At 37.5% G+C, this 14,083-nt stretch overlaps 1 protein-coding gene across 3 annotated transcripts in view; it reads right to left on the bottom strand.

The window, feature by feature from the left end:
* Positions 1 to 14,083, bottom strand: part of MTR (5-methyltetrahydrofolate-homocysteine methyltransferase) — a 48,225-nt gene that overhangs the window by 11,712 nt on the left and 22,430 nt on the right. For all 3 annotated transcript variants that reach the window (XM_026845156.1, XM_026845157.1, XM_026845158.1), the window contains 7 exons: positions 11,377 to 11,466; positions 10,597 to 10,749; positions 9,937 to 10,035; positions 6,130 to 6,230; positions 4,013 to 4,080; positions 3,032 to 3,152; positions 29 to 110 (listed from right to left, as the gene is read on the bottom strand). In XM_026845156.1, coding sequence (XP_026700957.1) covers positions 29 to 110; positions 3,032 to 3,152; positions 4,013 to 4,080; positions 6,130 to 6,230; positions 9,937 to 10,035; positions 10,597 to 10,749; positions 11,377 to 11,466 — 714 coding nt within the window. The remainder of the gene's footprint in view (positions 1 to 28; positions 111 to 3,031; positions 3,153 to 4,012; positions 4,081 to 6,129; positions 6,231 to 9,936; positions 10,036 to 10,596; positions 10,750 to 11,376; positions 11,467 to 14,083) is intronic.

Here is a 14,083-nt window from a genome sequence, read left to right as displayed (position 1 = left end):
GGATGAGAAGCTATAATTTAGAACTTACAACCACAACACTCTTGGATGCATCCAGGACATGAATTACAGGTGCGCTATATCGTGGGGCAATTTTAACAGCTGTGTGTGTTCTTCAATGGAAAAGAAAAAGAGAAAGCATTTCACAACTGAAACAAAAAAAAACACAAAACCCCAACCCCACAAAAAAAAAAAAAAATCAGACAAAACCCACAGCAAAATAAATCCTGACAACGCACAGACCAGAACTTCAAAACAAGAAAGCAGTTCATCCATCTGCTATGCACGGATGATTAAACACAGATTTTAATAATAGGTACATAAACACTTTTCTTCAAAGAGTATCAGAATGCTTTATAAATAATGTGTCAACTCACATTCCCTCACTGTTTCACCAGCTGACTAAAAACCAGAAACTCACAGTTTGAGTCTCAGAAAATTTCAGTGAGAATGTTCCAAACAAAACCTACCCAGAACTAACAAGGCTTTTTTAATCTTTTTTGCTCACCTTACATTTTTCCCTCCCACATGCTAGTTTCTGGGTCTATAGATTAGCATTAACATATTTCAGTGATGATTATTCCATTTTTATGATGCTCTACTTCAAAACCAGAGGCACATGCCTTCTCACCTGAAGAAGGAATTCTGCCAGTGGCCAATAAGTATTACAAACTTGCACCTGCTTGGTCAGTCAGGTCATTCACATGAATTCCCAATTCATCCAATTATTTGGTATTTATTCATATTTTAATCCTCATTGAAACACTTCAGCATGTAATGGTAATGAAAAATCACTTCCATATCATAGTACTTTGTTGACCAAATTAAAGTTTGGAGTCCTAAACTGAGGCCTAAGTGATCGTGTAAAATGCAGCTGACTACCCCTGTTGCTCAGTCCTGCCAAACTGCAAGCAAGTGCAGGAACAAAGACCTTGCAGGCCAAAGCTCAATTTGCTTTATGGAATGCTAGTCAAATACCATTTTAAAAATGATTTAAATCAGAGCCCAGGAAGTGATCTTCCAAGCAAAGATAAGATCTCCTTTTTTTTCAGGTTCTGTCAAATATTTGGACATCGAGGTTACTGATGACTGTGCAACACAGCTGTGTAACCAACTGTCCAGGATCTTCTTAATCTGCTTCCAGGCAATGCACTTCTGATCTTGGCAGTTCCCTTTTACTAAAAAAGATATTTTTTCTATTTTCATAGGAACAGATAAAGGAAACAAACAAGGGCATGGTCCTACAATGGCACTGTATCAATTAGTACATACCAATTTTCATATTTTTTAAAAATAAATATTACCACAACAAAACTGTCGCCATTATTTCTCAGTGTCTGAATTTCCCAAAGCAGTATAGTAAGAATGCAAACATCAGCATCACTCTAAGTTATGAAGAAACATTACACAGATTATGCAGACAAAATATAACCTCTCTCTTTTTCAAAATAATGTGACTTTTCACCCTTCCAAATACTTGTGGTCTCCTTATTCCAAATAACAATGTCTATTTATTACAGAAAAAAACGTCCGGATTGTTCTTCATTAGCAACTTCTGACATGTACACAACCCTTGAGAATGTACACATGAGGTTAAACTTAAAACTGTGGCAGTAAAATTAAATATGCATTACCAATCCACTCTTACATAAAGAATACCTTTACTTGACGCACATTTTGTAGAAACCGTATTTGCCTGGGCATATTCAAAGTATATATTTACATACATTTCACATGAATAGAATTATTATTTATACATCAGTTATACATATATTCTTCAATAATTTCCATATGCAAATATAAAACTAGTGCTACCTTGCTATTGGCTATGCTCATCTCTGTGAATAAATTTGACAAAATTGTTCAGTGCTGGCTATTTGACATCCATTACTGGGCCACAATGCCCTGTGTACAAACACTAAAAAGATCTGAAGAATGGGCTCTCCTAAGACCTCCACTTGAAATAAAGCCTTTCTTTTTTTCTTTTTTTATTTCATAGGAAAAAAACCCTTCATGTCTGTTCTCAGTATCAAACACATGGGAAAAAAGACTCACATGGAGAAGAAAAAGGATACAGTTAATCGTGCATTATAGCTACAGGACCAATAAGGACAGGTAGCGATCCTACTCTTCATTGCCTGTCAAATTATGGGACGATTCGCTAAGGCCAAAAATATGGAATACAATGGTTCTGCTACTGTATGTGCTGCTCTGATAAAGAAAGCAACACTGCTAACAGGTTCTTAGTTATACAAGAAATGACCTCTGCAGTCATCTGAGCTGTCACCTACTCAAGCATATTGTACATCAGTTAGCAAAGCGTGACCCAAGGCCATTGCACATGCCCAAAACGCATTTGCAGTAACATTAATACTAGGTGTCAGTGAGCTGCCAACACCTGTCTTCAGGACATCATAGCAGCTGTATTATTTCTTTTGAACAGATCTGAGAGAACAACATCTCAACAGAGAAGCTCAGCCTATCAAAACCAACATGGTAACTGCTTAAAGGCAAGCAGCTAGATTTTATTCCCTATCAGCCTGCTTGAGCAGGACTGAGGGCTCAACCCAGTCAGCACAGTGGTGAACAATGATCCAGGAAAACACATAAACTTTCTTAGGACAATAGCTCCCTGATGTCAACACAACCATTTCTTGTCTCAAAATCCTACATTTTCAGAATGCTTTGGTGGATCAAAAGAGATTATTCAATCCCTTAGAAAAGAACTATATTCATATGCATATGAACTTTTAGAAGAAAATAATAGTACTTCCCCATACAATATACACTTGCCAAATAAATAAACATTTTATTTTTTGTGAGTGTTAAGATGTCCATTTGTGTCCCAAATCACATTTTACCTCTATCTTCTAGGACTTCTGATATAAGAAATAACATTCAGTCTTAAGTAAATACATACCAGTGTGTGTGTTGGAGGGAAATGAGAGAGAGAAAAATGGCTATAAATTTTATTTTACCTTGGTTAACACTTTTTTTGTACAGATTCCCCATCTTCCCACCCAAGATATCTTACTTAGAAGTAGTTGCTCCTCCAATGAGCAGAGGAATCTTTATTGCCAGTCTCTCCATTTCCTTGGCGACAAAAATCATTTCATCCAAAGAAGGGGTGATGAGACCAGACAGGCCAATTATATCTATTGCAAATTTGCAAACACACATACACAAAAGGTTTAGCAAATTCACTCTAGAAAGACACAGAAATTAATAAATAAATACTTCTTTCATACATGAGATAGCTTCATGTGTCAGATAGAAAACAGGGAGATAAAAAGCAGGGTAGTCGCTAGTCTAGAAGCGAGGTTTGACCTAATTAGAAAATTAAAGCTTTCCAAGAACGAAAGCAATTCCAAATCCCCAGTTTAAGGTATTTCTCAAACAGTCTTCACAGCTGCTGAACACCTACTGCTCTAGTTTCAGCAATAAATACACAGTACTTCTGATTAGCAGGCTTCAAACCTCAGAAGTTTGGCACTGAAGAGAGAAATAAGACAAAGTAATTGTAATCTCTGCCCTTAGAAACAGCAAACACTTTCAAACTTCACCACCTATGTTCCACACAATTACATTTTTCCAAGATGCAACAGACTGTTTCAAAACAACTGTAACTTGTTTCAGAAAGTGCATTATTTATTACAACAATTCATTCTTGATTTCACACTCAATGATCTGACAGGCTGAATGCCAAAGTTCTTTTACTGATTTAAGACCCAAAGTTATTTAACCTTTCCAAGTCTTAATTTATTCATCTGTAAAACAAGTATTAAAATACTTCTCTTGGAGTTGTCCTTTTAATACACATTTTCAGGTCCTCAGGCTAAGTTTCATGGAAGCACTAAGTACTAAATAATTACTATTGTTAATGAAAGCATTCTGATTTAGCTGAAGATAGTCTGGCCAAATCATAGACAGCATAGGAATGCAACGAGTAGTAATAGAAAATGCGAGTAGGGTTTAAAAATCAAAGAATTCAGAAGTACTGATGAAATCTCTATACCTGCTTTGTTCTCAACAGCAGCTCTCAGTATCTTATCACATGGAGTCATGACTCCTAAATCAATAACTCTGTGAAAAGAAGTGAAATGATATAAGATTCTTTAAAAAACAGGTCAAATTTCTGCTAAAGAGCAAATACATTGCTCTTACTGTAAATGACTGACCTAAAATGGAAGTTAAAATTGAGATTTCTGTTTGTTTCTCTTAAGACCTTTGTTGGGAATTTTCTTAGAGAAAATTCCTCTGGGTCTGCCAAAATTTTCAATACATCAGAGATCCAGGTGATACAGTAGGTAAGAAAACTCAAGTGTAAGAGGCTTTAAAAAAAAAAAAAAACAAACAAACAAACAACAACCAAACTTTTTCGTGGTTGCACTGAGTCTGGCTGAGGTAGAATTAATTTTCTTCATAGCAGCTGGTATGGTGCTGTGTTTCAGATCTGTGACCAAAACAATGCTGGTAACACACTAATGTTTTTACTACTGATGAACAGTGTTTGTCCAGCATCAAGGCCTTCTCTGTTTCTCACACTAATCTCCCCAGGTACAGACTGGAGGGTATACAAGAGGTTTGGACTAGATACAAATCAGGCAGATGACCCAAACCAACCAAAGAAATATTCCATGGCATTTGATGTCACGCCCAGCAACAAAAAGGGAAAGGAAAGGGTTTAGCAGGCATTAGCCATCTTTTGTGAAGGAACTGGCTAGGCATCACTCTACCCATGTGATGTGGCGAGTGATTTTCTTTGCATCGCTTGTTTTGTTTTTTCTTTCTCTCTTCTTCCATTCTCCTTCGCTTAGTAAACATTTTTTATCCCCACCCATATTTTTTCTTGATTTAGTTCTTCCTTTCCTCTCTCCCCATTCCACTGAGGTTGGCTGGGTGGAAGTGAACAAATGGCTGTGGTGCTTAACTGCTTACCAAGGTTAACCAACAGCAGTAGCATTTCTGAAGTTATTTGGACAATACGAAAAGGTTTTGTGGACATCATATCTTATACCAGGAACATAAGATGATTCATATCAAGGGGTTTTTGTCTTATTAAAGCATACATTTTATGAAGTGAGATGCTGCACTTCCCTTGCTAGCATTTTACTTCTATTGATCCTAGCCACTGCCAAGGTTTTTATTTTTTTCACGTAAACCACGCCAGCCTGCTAGTTTCATTCAGCCTTACTCACACTTACAGTGACAGAAAACACTATAGCTTCAGTTCAGTAAGTCTAAATAAAGCTCAAGAAAGCCTGAAATCAATCAACAGAATTTCAAGTAATAATGAAACAGAATATGCTGCATATACACAGCACTGCTACCGGCTTCAACCATTTGTGTTTTAAAATAAAGAGATCATTTCATCTCTTTTTAGAGCAAATTACAGTCCCATGTCACAAACAAAACTAAAGGAATGAGCAGTAAGACAAGAATTCCAAAGCAGATTCAGTTTTGCACAACATTTGACAGACACTTGACAAAGGGCTCTGATATAAACATGATCATTCATTCCAACACTGCTGCCAGCCCTGCTGCATGTACACAGGCCCTGAAAGAGCTGATTTCTCTTGAAGTTCTATCTTTTGAAGCTCAGAAACAGGATGAGAATCTCATCTCTTCTTTAACAAAACATTTCCCAGGCAAGTTTTTAAAACCTCAGTTAACATGAAAAACACACTAAAAGGGTCATTCAAATCTTACAAGACTTCCTTTTTCTCAACACAACACACTACCCACACATATTCTTGACTACTGCAACTGTCGTATCTCATTTCTTCAGACATTATCATTGTACACTTAAGACATAATACTTACTTAACTAACATAAAACAAATACAAAAACTGATGCTCTCATCTACGTTTCAGTTGATGTTAAACTGTATTCACCTCAGATGCCAGTTTATTAGGGGAAAAAAAGTATTAAAGGAAGAGGCTATACTCCCTCTTGCCTCCCCATCAGTAACAGTTGATATGATGTGTGTTCCCAACCACAATCTGGGGAACAGAGGTTAGTTCCCACAAAATGCCCACCTCTGCCATCACCACAGCTGCAGCTAGACTAAGATATTAATGGGCTAGCCCTATACAGTTGTGTTCCCATCTACTTAATGTTAGTCTCTTTACCTGAAGTTGTTGCAGCCCAGAACAACTCCCACAATGTTCTTGCCGATATCATGTACATCTCCTTTCACAGTTGCTAGTACTATCGTACCATTATAAGGATCCTGAAAGTCGAACGAGTAACACAAGAGTTAAACTACTCAGAAGCCTCAGAATGTTTGAACAGATCCTTCAACAGTACAATCCTAATCCATGACTGAGACTCCTATTGTAGTACAAATAATTGCAAAATGTAGTAGAAATAATACAGTCAGTATTAAAACTATTTTAACAGATCCAGGTAATAAAAACTATCACAAGAATTTTTCTTGCAAATTGCATGCATGTTATTGAAAAAAAAAAAAATCTGTGTTTAAAAAGCCAAAATAGCATATAAAAAATTTCAGATCTGGATCCCATTTCATGCAGTGCAGTAACTGAAGTCCTAAAGTACCTCTGCTGCAGATATAAACTTCATCAATAAAGAGCTTAAATAGAATAAATATTTTGAACAAAAGGGTATGACCACTCAAACACATGCCTGTTTGTGCATCAAGAACAATCTTTCAATGCAATACTGAGAAGAATAAGAGGAATTAGCAAAAGCAGAAGGGACTAATTTTTTATGCAACACAAATAGCAAGGGAGACATTTCAGTGCAGCAATCAGGCTATGTCAGACTACTCAAGATGAACAAACCGGCTGGGAAAAGGATCTCCTTGAAGAAGGGAAGCTGTACTGTCACAAACTGGTTCTAGACTAGACAGCACTCAGCCCTGACAAAGGGGGCCTACCAGCAGGGCAACAGTGGAACTGCCTATAGCAATTCTCTGCCATGACACAGGCCTTTGCGCAACATTTTTATTTTCAGAATCAGTGTTGTCACTTGGAGCAGCTCCAGGCTATCACAGGCCATGGCTGAGCTGGTGCAGGATCAGATGCCAGTAACAGACTACTTAAATTGCACAGAATTTAAATTAAGTGGAAACCTGAGCATATTCTATGTGAAACCACAAAATATTTTTCCAACCAGTATCTCAACTCCTTTGCAGATTGCAGAACTGGAGGATTAGGTCCTTCTATGAAGCATGTTATATTTCTGGACAGTATCAAGTAACTCTCTACTTCATCAACCTACATTGCCTTCTGTCATTTCAATTTTCTTGGGGGAAAAAAACTCTTATATTTTACCAAGAATGATACTAGCATTTCCCATTGTCTTAACACACTTGTTGAACAAAATCCCTGGATCCTCACAAATGCTGCTGTTTAGTAAAGTCTATTATCTCCCCAGTGCTCCTGTTTTACAGAAGACTGAGGAGCAAAGAAGGCAAAATGGAGATCTGTAAGTCAGCCATGTCAGTACATCAATAAAAAAATTAGCAGCTGAAAATATACTGCTGGAACATAAGAAAAAACTGGGGAAAGAGATTAATCAAGGACTGGGGGGAGAACAAGAAGCACTCCCCACATCTATGATACCCAGTAACTACTGATGATTTAACTAGTGATTAACCTCCAAGAAAAAAAACACCAAAAGAAACTGATTTGCGCATAAGAAGGAAAATCTGTGCTGAGAAACAAAAAGCATGGGCCAGAGCACACACCATTTTAAATAAACCCTATCTAGGGCACACTGATTTCAACTGTCTCATGCAAGGAGGTCCTCAAGTTCTGGGCACACATCCAAAGGGCTGGGGTTTTTTAATCCTGATAGAGATCCACAGCCACAGCTATTTATCCTCAAATGTAACTATCAATGCTTTGTATTTCCCGGCAGTCTGTGACTAAAACTGTCCTGGAGGTTACAGTAGCCTGGGTAACATCAGACAGATCAGCTACCACAGTCTGCAAATAATTTTCCTTCAAGTCAACATCTAGCTTTCGAAATAGATTAAGCTGTTTTTTCCTCTCTCACCAATTCTCTATACAGTGACAACATTTTTTTGAAGATGAAGGCACCACATCCATTGCCCAGCAGGAGGAGAGAAGCCCTACTTTTTCTTCTGTTGCTCACCTCAGCCACACAGAATATCTCACAATCTCTTCAGAGTGCTTGCAGTATTTTTAAGAACCTCCCAAATTCCGTGTCACTTTTTAGCCAGAGAAATAAGTGACAGAGTTTGCAGTAGATCCTAATCCAGTGCTAGGGGAAGCAATGGGGTAATAATTTTCACTGACTTCAAACAGTATCAGAACAAACCAGAAGGTGCCAAATACTGGCATTGTCATCGCAATTAAAATAAAAAAAGAACAGCATGAGCAGGAGAGAGATGACACATAAAAAGGTGACTCATGCCAGCCAGATAACAGATACACTTGAGATACTGGAGAGAAGACACCTTCACATCCAGAAACAACATGGGAAAAGAAACTACATTCTCCTCCTTCCATTAAGATTAGTAGTCAGGTTTGATTATCAAACCTGATTTGATTACTCTTCTTTCTAATTTGCTGTATTTATTATATTTATGCTGAACATTCATGCAACAGGTCCACAGCAAATGGAAAGATACAGTGTAAGAAGATTTCAAAGGAAGAATCTGGAACCATTCAAAAATCCACAGAAGGGAAACCAAAGGAAATACACAAGTATCCCAGTTTAAAGAAATCCTGCTATTCTTCCTTTTGTGTGTGTGTGTGTGTGTGTGTGTGTGTGTGTGTGTGTGTGTGTGTGTGTTAAGTATGAGATTCTGATAACAGCTATTGTCTCTGAGAACTCACAAAGACAAGGTAAGGCTCCACAGGACTAAAGATGAATAAAGGTACATCAAACCTCAATTTCATAGTCAAAGACAAGAGAAGAAGAAGAATATTTAACAACCAAAACTGTAAGCACCTATCACATTATAAATCTAGTAGGAAACAGAAGACATGAGTATTTAAAAGGGGATTTTGTCCAATTGATTTGAACTTTTTTTCTACTGAAGAGAATCTCATTAGTATGGAGAAACAAGGGACATCCTGTATCTTCATTTTCCAATGCTCCTATCATATATTCCATTAACCAAATTTAGAAGAAACAACTTCAAGTATATGCACAGGTATTTAATACAACTATTCTCAGGCATCACCAACTGTTGGCTGTGAAACAGGAAATACTGTAAAGGAAAGACCTACAAGGATCTGAAAATCACTACATATTTTCAATTATATGTATTATATACTTTACATAAAAAGTAGTCTTTGGACACTAGTGGAAAAGCACACATATAAGTAGACAACTATATTCAGATCCTCTTCATAAATGCTTGTCCCCTGTAACTTGGTCATGGCTACACATGCAACAAGCATACTATTCTATCATAACAAGAGTTCTTGAAGTCACAATTGATGAAGAAAAAGGATGCAAAAATTGTTATGTTTAGCTGGGAGAATGGTCAGGGTTAGGGGGAAGGGAAGAGCTGAATAAAGAGAAGCATGGTTAACAGGCTCTGAACATGCAAAAGGGAGTTCCAGAGTTCACTGAGGGCAGAAGTAGTAGAAGCAAACAAGAATTGCCATAAAAGTTAGTAGTACCATAAATAACACTAGAATTAAATGCCTACAAAAATATGAGAAATAAGTAACACTGGTATAATGGGCCTACAAAGACTTATGGCATCCTTTGGGAAACGTGACAACAGCTTAGGCACACAACAAGCAGAGTTCCACAAAATCTGCACTTTACAAATTTCAGACCTACTTCAAATTACACCAAGATTGTCAGTTTCCATATAACTGCATCAACTCTCCAGCATGAAAGCTGAATAAATGTCATTAGCAAAAGAATAATTTCAGTTTTTGTCATGGCGTGCTATCAAAGAGCTACAGCACAAAGGACTGACTTGCCTCTTCCTCTGTGTTGCCTCTCCTTTCCTCTCTTTCTTTTTCCATATAGGGAATTAGGTGGCCAACTGCTTTCTTCATAACTCGAGCAGACTTTATCACCTGCATAGATAAAATAAACAATAAAGACTGGGTGTTAAGAATAGCCTCAGACTTTTCTTAGCTTTCTTTTATACCCATTCAAACAACAAACAAAAGTTCATCTGCAAACCAAGATTCCAGCTTCTCAAGCATTCTGTGGTAGCAGGCTGCTGGCCCTACTGGACTGTCTACACATGACACTCGCTTTCACAGTGAAACCTCTCGGACCACTCACAACAGAATTGGAAGCTACAAACAGGCCCAGAATTGGAAGGTGATAAACACAGTAATTTTTATTTAGATCTTTTTTTTCTCTTGCTTTTTCACAGGCCTAGACTTAATACTGCATTTCAACTAAAGCAAAAACACTCAGCAAGAAAGAGAGCAAACATGTAAAAACTACATACAGAAAGTCAAGTTCCAAAGGAAACAAAAAAAATAGGGCTGCTTCTTAGCAGCACCAGAATTTTCACAATTCATGTGCTATATCTGAAAAAACAGCCAGCACAGAATATTTTGGCTACATTTTACAATACTAGTTTTTGCAAAATAGGAAAATATATGAAATAATTTTCTTGTTACCTGAGGCAGAAACATCTTTCCAGCACCAAAAAGATCACCAACTATTTTCATGCCATTCATCAGAGGCCCTTCAATTACATTTAGAGGTCTGGGATATTTTTCCTGATTTAATCTTGCTTCTTCTGTATCTGCAGTGACATACTTCTCAATGCCCTGGAAAAAAAAAAAAAAAACCAACCACAATTGAGAAGCCTTTCATTTGCTAGAAATAAAGATTCTGTTTAGCTGCCTTCTGCCCCCCAAAAAATCACAATGAAAGTACAGATACTTTAGATACTGCTAGGCTTTAAGAATACCTCAGAAGTGTATTTAAAATGGGTTTTCTTAGGAAACAAAACACCATAGTTCTTAGGCATATAAAGCTATTCAAAGCAAGAGTTCCCAGTATTAACAGGTTGGTTTATGTTTTTTAACCACGTCCCAAGAAAAACTAAACATTCAAAGACTGCTTCCTCAGCACCAGTGCCACACAGTGCAGTGCTGTTAAAGGACCTAAAAAAACCCTAGAGAGTAAAAACAGTATGTTAGTGTTTCTACCAACACCAGCAGAATAAATTACAGGTCAAAGACTTCAACTTGTGAAGTTTTAAAACTAAAGTACCACAATTTTCTCCGTTACTGAAGTTAATTAAACATATTAAATACATTCTTCATTATTAATTAATGACTTTTACAAGAATGGCAGTTGAAGAATTTTTAAAGCCAAAAGTGTCCCTTGAAGTCTGAGCTGAAATCATGTCTGAGAGCTGATGGACAGTACAGTTTCCTTCACAGATTCACCTTTATGAGAGCATATTCCAGCCTTTCCTCCACAGAGCTTTTCCGCCACTCATCAGTCTGTACAACTTTTCTTCCTCCTTGGGCATGATTCTGAAAAGACAAGACATTCACAGGAGCTTGAAAGATTAAGTAGTACAACTATGGACTTTACTTTTAGAAAAGTGAGGATAATTTAAAGTACTGACCCATAAAATAATTTTAGATTACTCAAAAGATGTTTTTATATATATGCAAATCATATTGCAAATACCTGTGATGCACTACAGACACTTAAGAGGGTCTACGTCCCAAAGAGTATATACTTCAATGAAGATATAAACAAAGAAAAAGTAAAGGGATGGGAGGAGGGAAGAGGGAATAGCTTAATAATTTTCACATTCTTAAAAATGGTGAAATGAATAATCCTGAAGGTTTTACTTCTGGAAGCATAATTTAAATTGATTCCTGGCCCACACACTAAACTTAATTTTAAAATTCTAGTTAACTTGGCACTAACTCAGTTTCTGCTGGAATAGGTTATGTTATTCCATATCAGAGATGTGTTTTCAACCAAGCAGCCTGCAGAACTAGTTTCTCATGCACAGAGACCATCCCAAACCCTCACGTAGTCTCTTTGCCTCACATTCACAATCTCTTTTGCTATGAATGCAAAGGCAAAAAGGGCTTCACAGTGCAAGAAAGGTTGTAAACACCCACCCCAGAAAGGCTCATGGAAAAGCACCCTGTCTGCTACCTCAACCTCCACACTTCAGGCAAGTAATTTCTTTTCCTTCCTTGGTTATTTGACATAATCCAACATCTTTCAGTCTTTATGAACCTCCTATACTTCTGAGAGCTCATCAGCAAGCTTTTAAAGATAGACCCACAGGAAAAGTGATGGAAACAAGATCTCACTCATGGGAACAGAAACCAGAACAAGTTTTCATTCATGTTTATACAAATGTTAGCTAACTTCACAGCTTCTCATTGCCAAACTTTATCTGCCTCATAGGTCTGGTTTGTAAAAAGGGAACAAATGCACGAGGAAAATATTGCCTGGAGAGGCAGTACAGTCTCCATCCTTAGCTATATTAAAAACCCAACTGGACATGTCACTGAGCAACTGGCTCTTGCTGACTGTGCTCTGAGCAGTGGTGTTGTACTAGATGATCTCCAGAGGTCCCTGCCCTCCTCAGCCCTTCTGTGAATCAACAAAAAGGTACAAAGTGCTCTTCAACCTCTGATCAGACACACTAACAAGGGAACCATTCCAACCTAGAAACAACCCATTAGGTGGGCATGCAGGGACCACAGCAGCAAGCACTATATGCAGATCTTTAAAAACAGGGTGATTATACTGCATGCTGGGGGTGGAAAAAAACCTGCCTTTGGAAGAACAACTCCCATTGACATAAACAGGACAAAGTTTTAGTCTGAGAATGTCCGCAGCTATACACTTTGACGAAAATGAGTTTTAATCTCAAAGTTCAGATGAAGGGTGATCTCCCAAACCTGCAAGGATTAAGTTCCTTGTTTTACCCCACAGGTCTAGCATTCAAGCAACTGGCAAGATACATTACTATTACCTGATGGAACTAGAAGGAAACTTCACTGGCACTCTATTAGAGGTGTGGTACTTGAAATGGGACTGCACATTGTATGTTCTTTGTGCAGAGTAAACTGCAGTAATTGGAAATAAAAAGAACATATGCACTTACTAATGAATATACTTTTTTGTTAAAAAAACCACCTTTAGACAAAAGAACTTAGAGCCTTCAATTCCACTATATCAGAGGAAGGTCTAAATAAATATTTTGAAATATGCCTCAAACTCCAGAACCTTATGTAATAATGCCTCTCATTGGCTGTAAGTCACTATCTATTTGTACTCACATTTGTCCAAAGCCAAGATGAAACCCAAATTAGGATGCTTACCTCCAGTGAAAACCTGAAGTTGTAATATGCTAAATTTTAATAGAGCTTTTAAAGACATTTTGAATCAAGAGTGTCTCTCTTTTTTGCAACTGAGGGATGTTTTACTCCCACAATGAAACTACTACTAGAAATAAGAGCAGAGATTCCAACAACGGCTTCCCAAACTTCTAAACCTAGAAGGAGTTGTCATTAACTTCCATTTCTACTTTTTATACTCCATTTAAATTCACATTCTGTCTTCTGCAGAAACACTGCTTAAGTAATCCCTTTCTAACTCTCCTTCTTTATGCAACCTTGAATACCCTAATGGTAAATCTCTGCTTATACAGACAAGATCACTCCCAGGTGAATTGCTTCAATGCTAAAAGCATCCTCTAAAACAGCTTAAGCACAAGGGATAGGAAGATTCTTCCTGTACTGGTTTTCAACATGTTGCCATTGTTCCTCAAAAGGACACACTACCACAGGGCAAACTACAAACCAAATGAAGCTGTGCACAGAAATAATATTTCCGGGAGCTACAAAACAGGCATGCAGTTCTTGTGCACTTAAACAGCCACCTAACCCAGAGAGACTTATGCTATATGTTCTTCTCTTCTGAACAGGATTTCACCAGTCTTATGGCTAATAATCTGGGAGCCTTCTGGTGTGTAATCTTTGCCTTTTATCACCATCATCATTACAGGATCACAAAAACACTAAATAGATGATCCTCACTCTTGACACAGGTTATGTGAACTGCACGTCTACGGCACAGCCAGGAACCACAAGCAACTACTTCACCTTTGACATA

Source organism: Athene cunicularia (assembly GCF_003259725.1).
Source record: "Athene cunicularia isolate RWA chromosome 3 unlocalized genomic scaffold, athCun1 chr3_part1, whole genome shotgun sequence".
In the NCBI taxonomy this organism is placed as follows: domain Eukaryota; kingdom Metazoa; phylum Chordata; class Aves; order Strigiformes; family Strigidae; genus Athene; species Athene cunicularia.
This window is presented reverse-complemented; position numbering and strand designations above follow the sequence as displayed.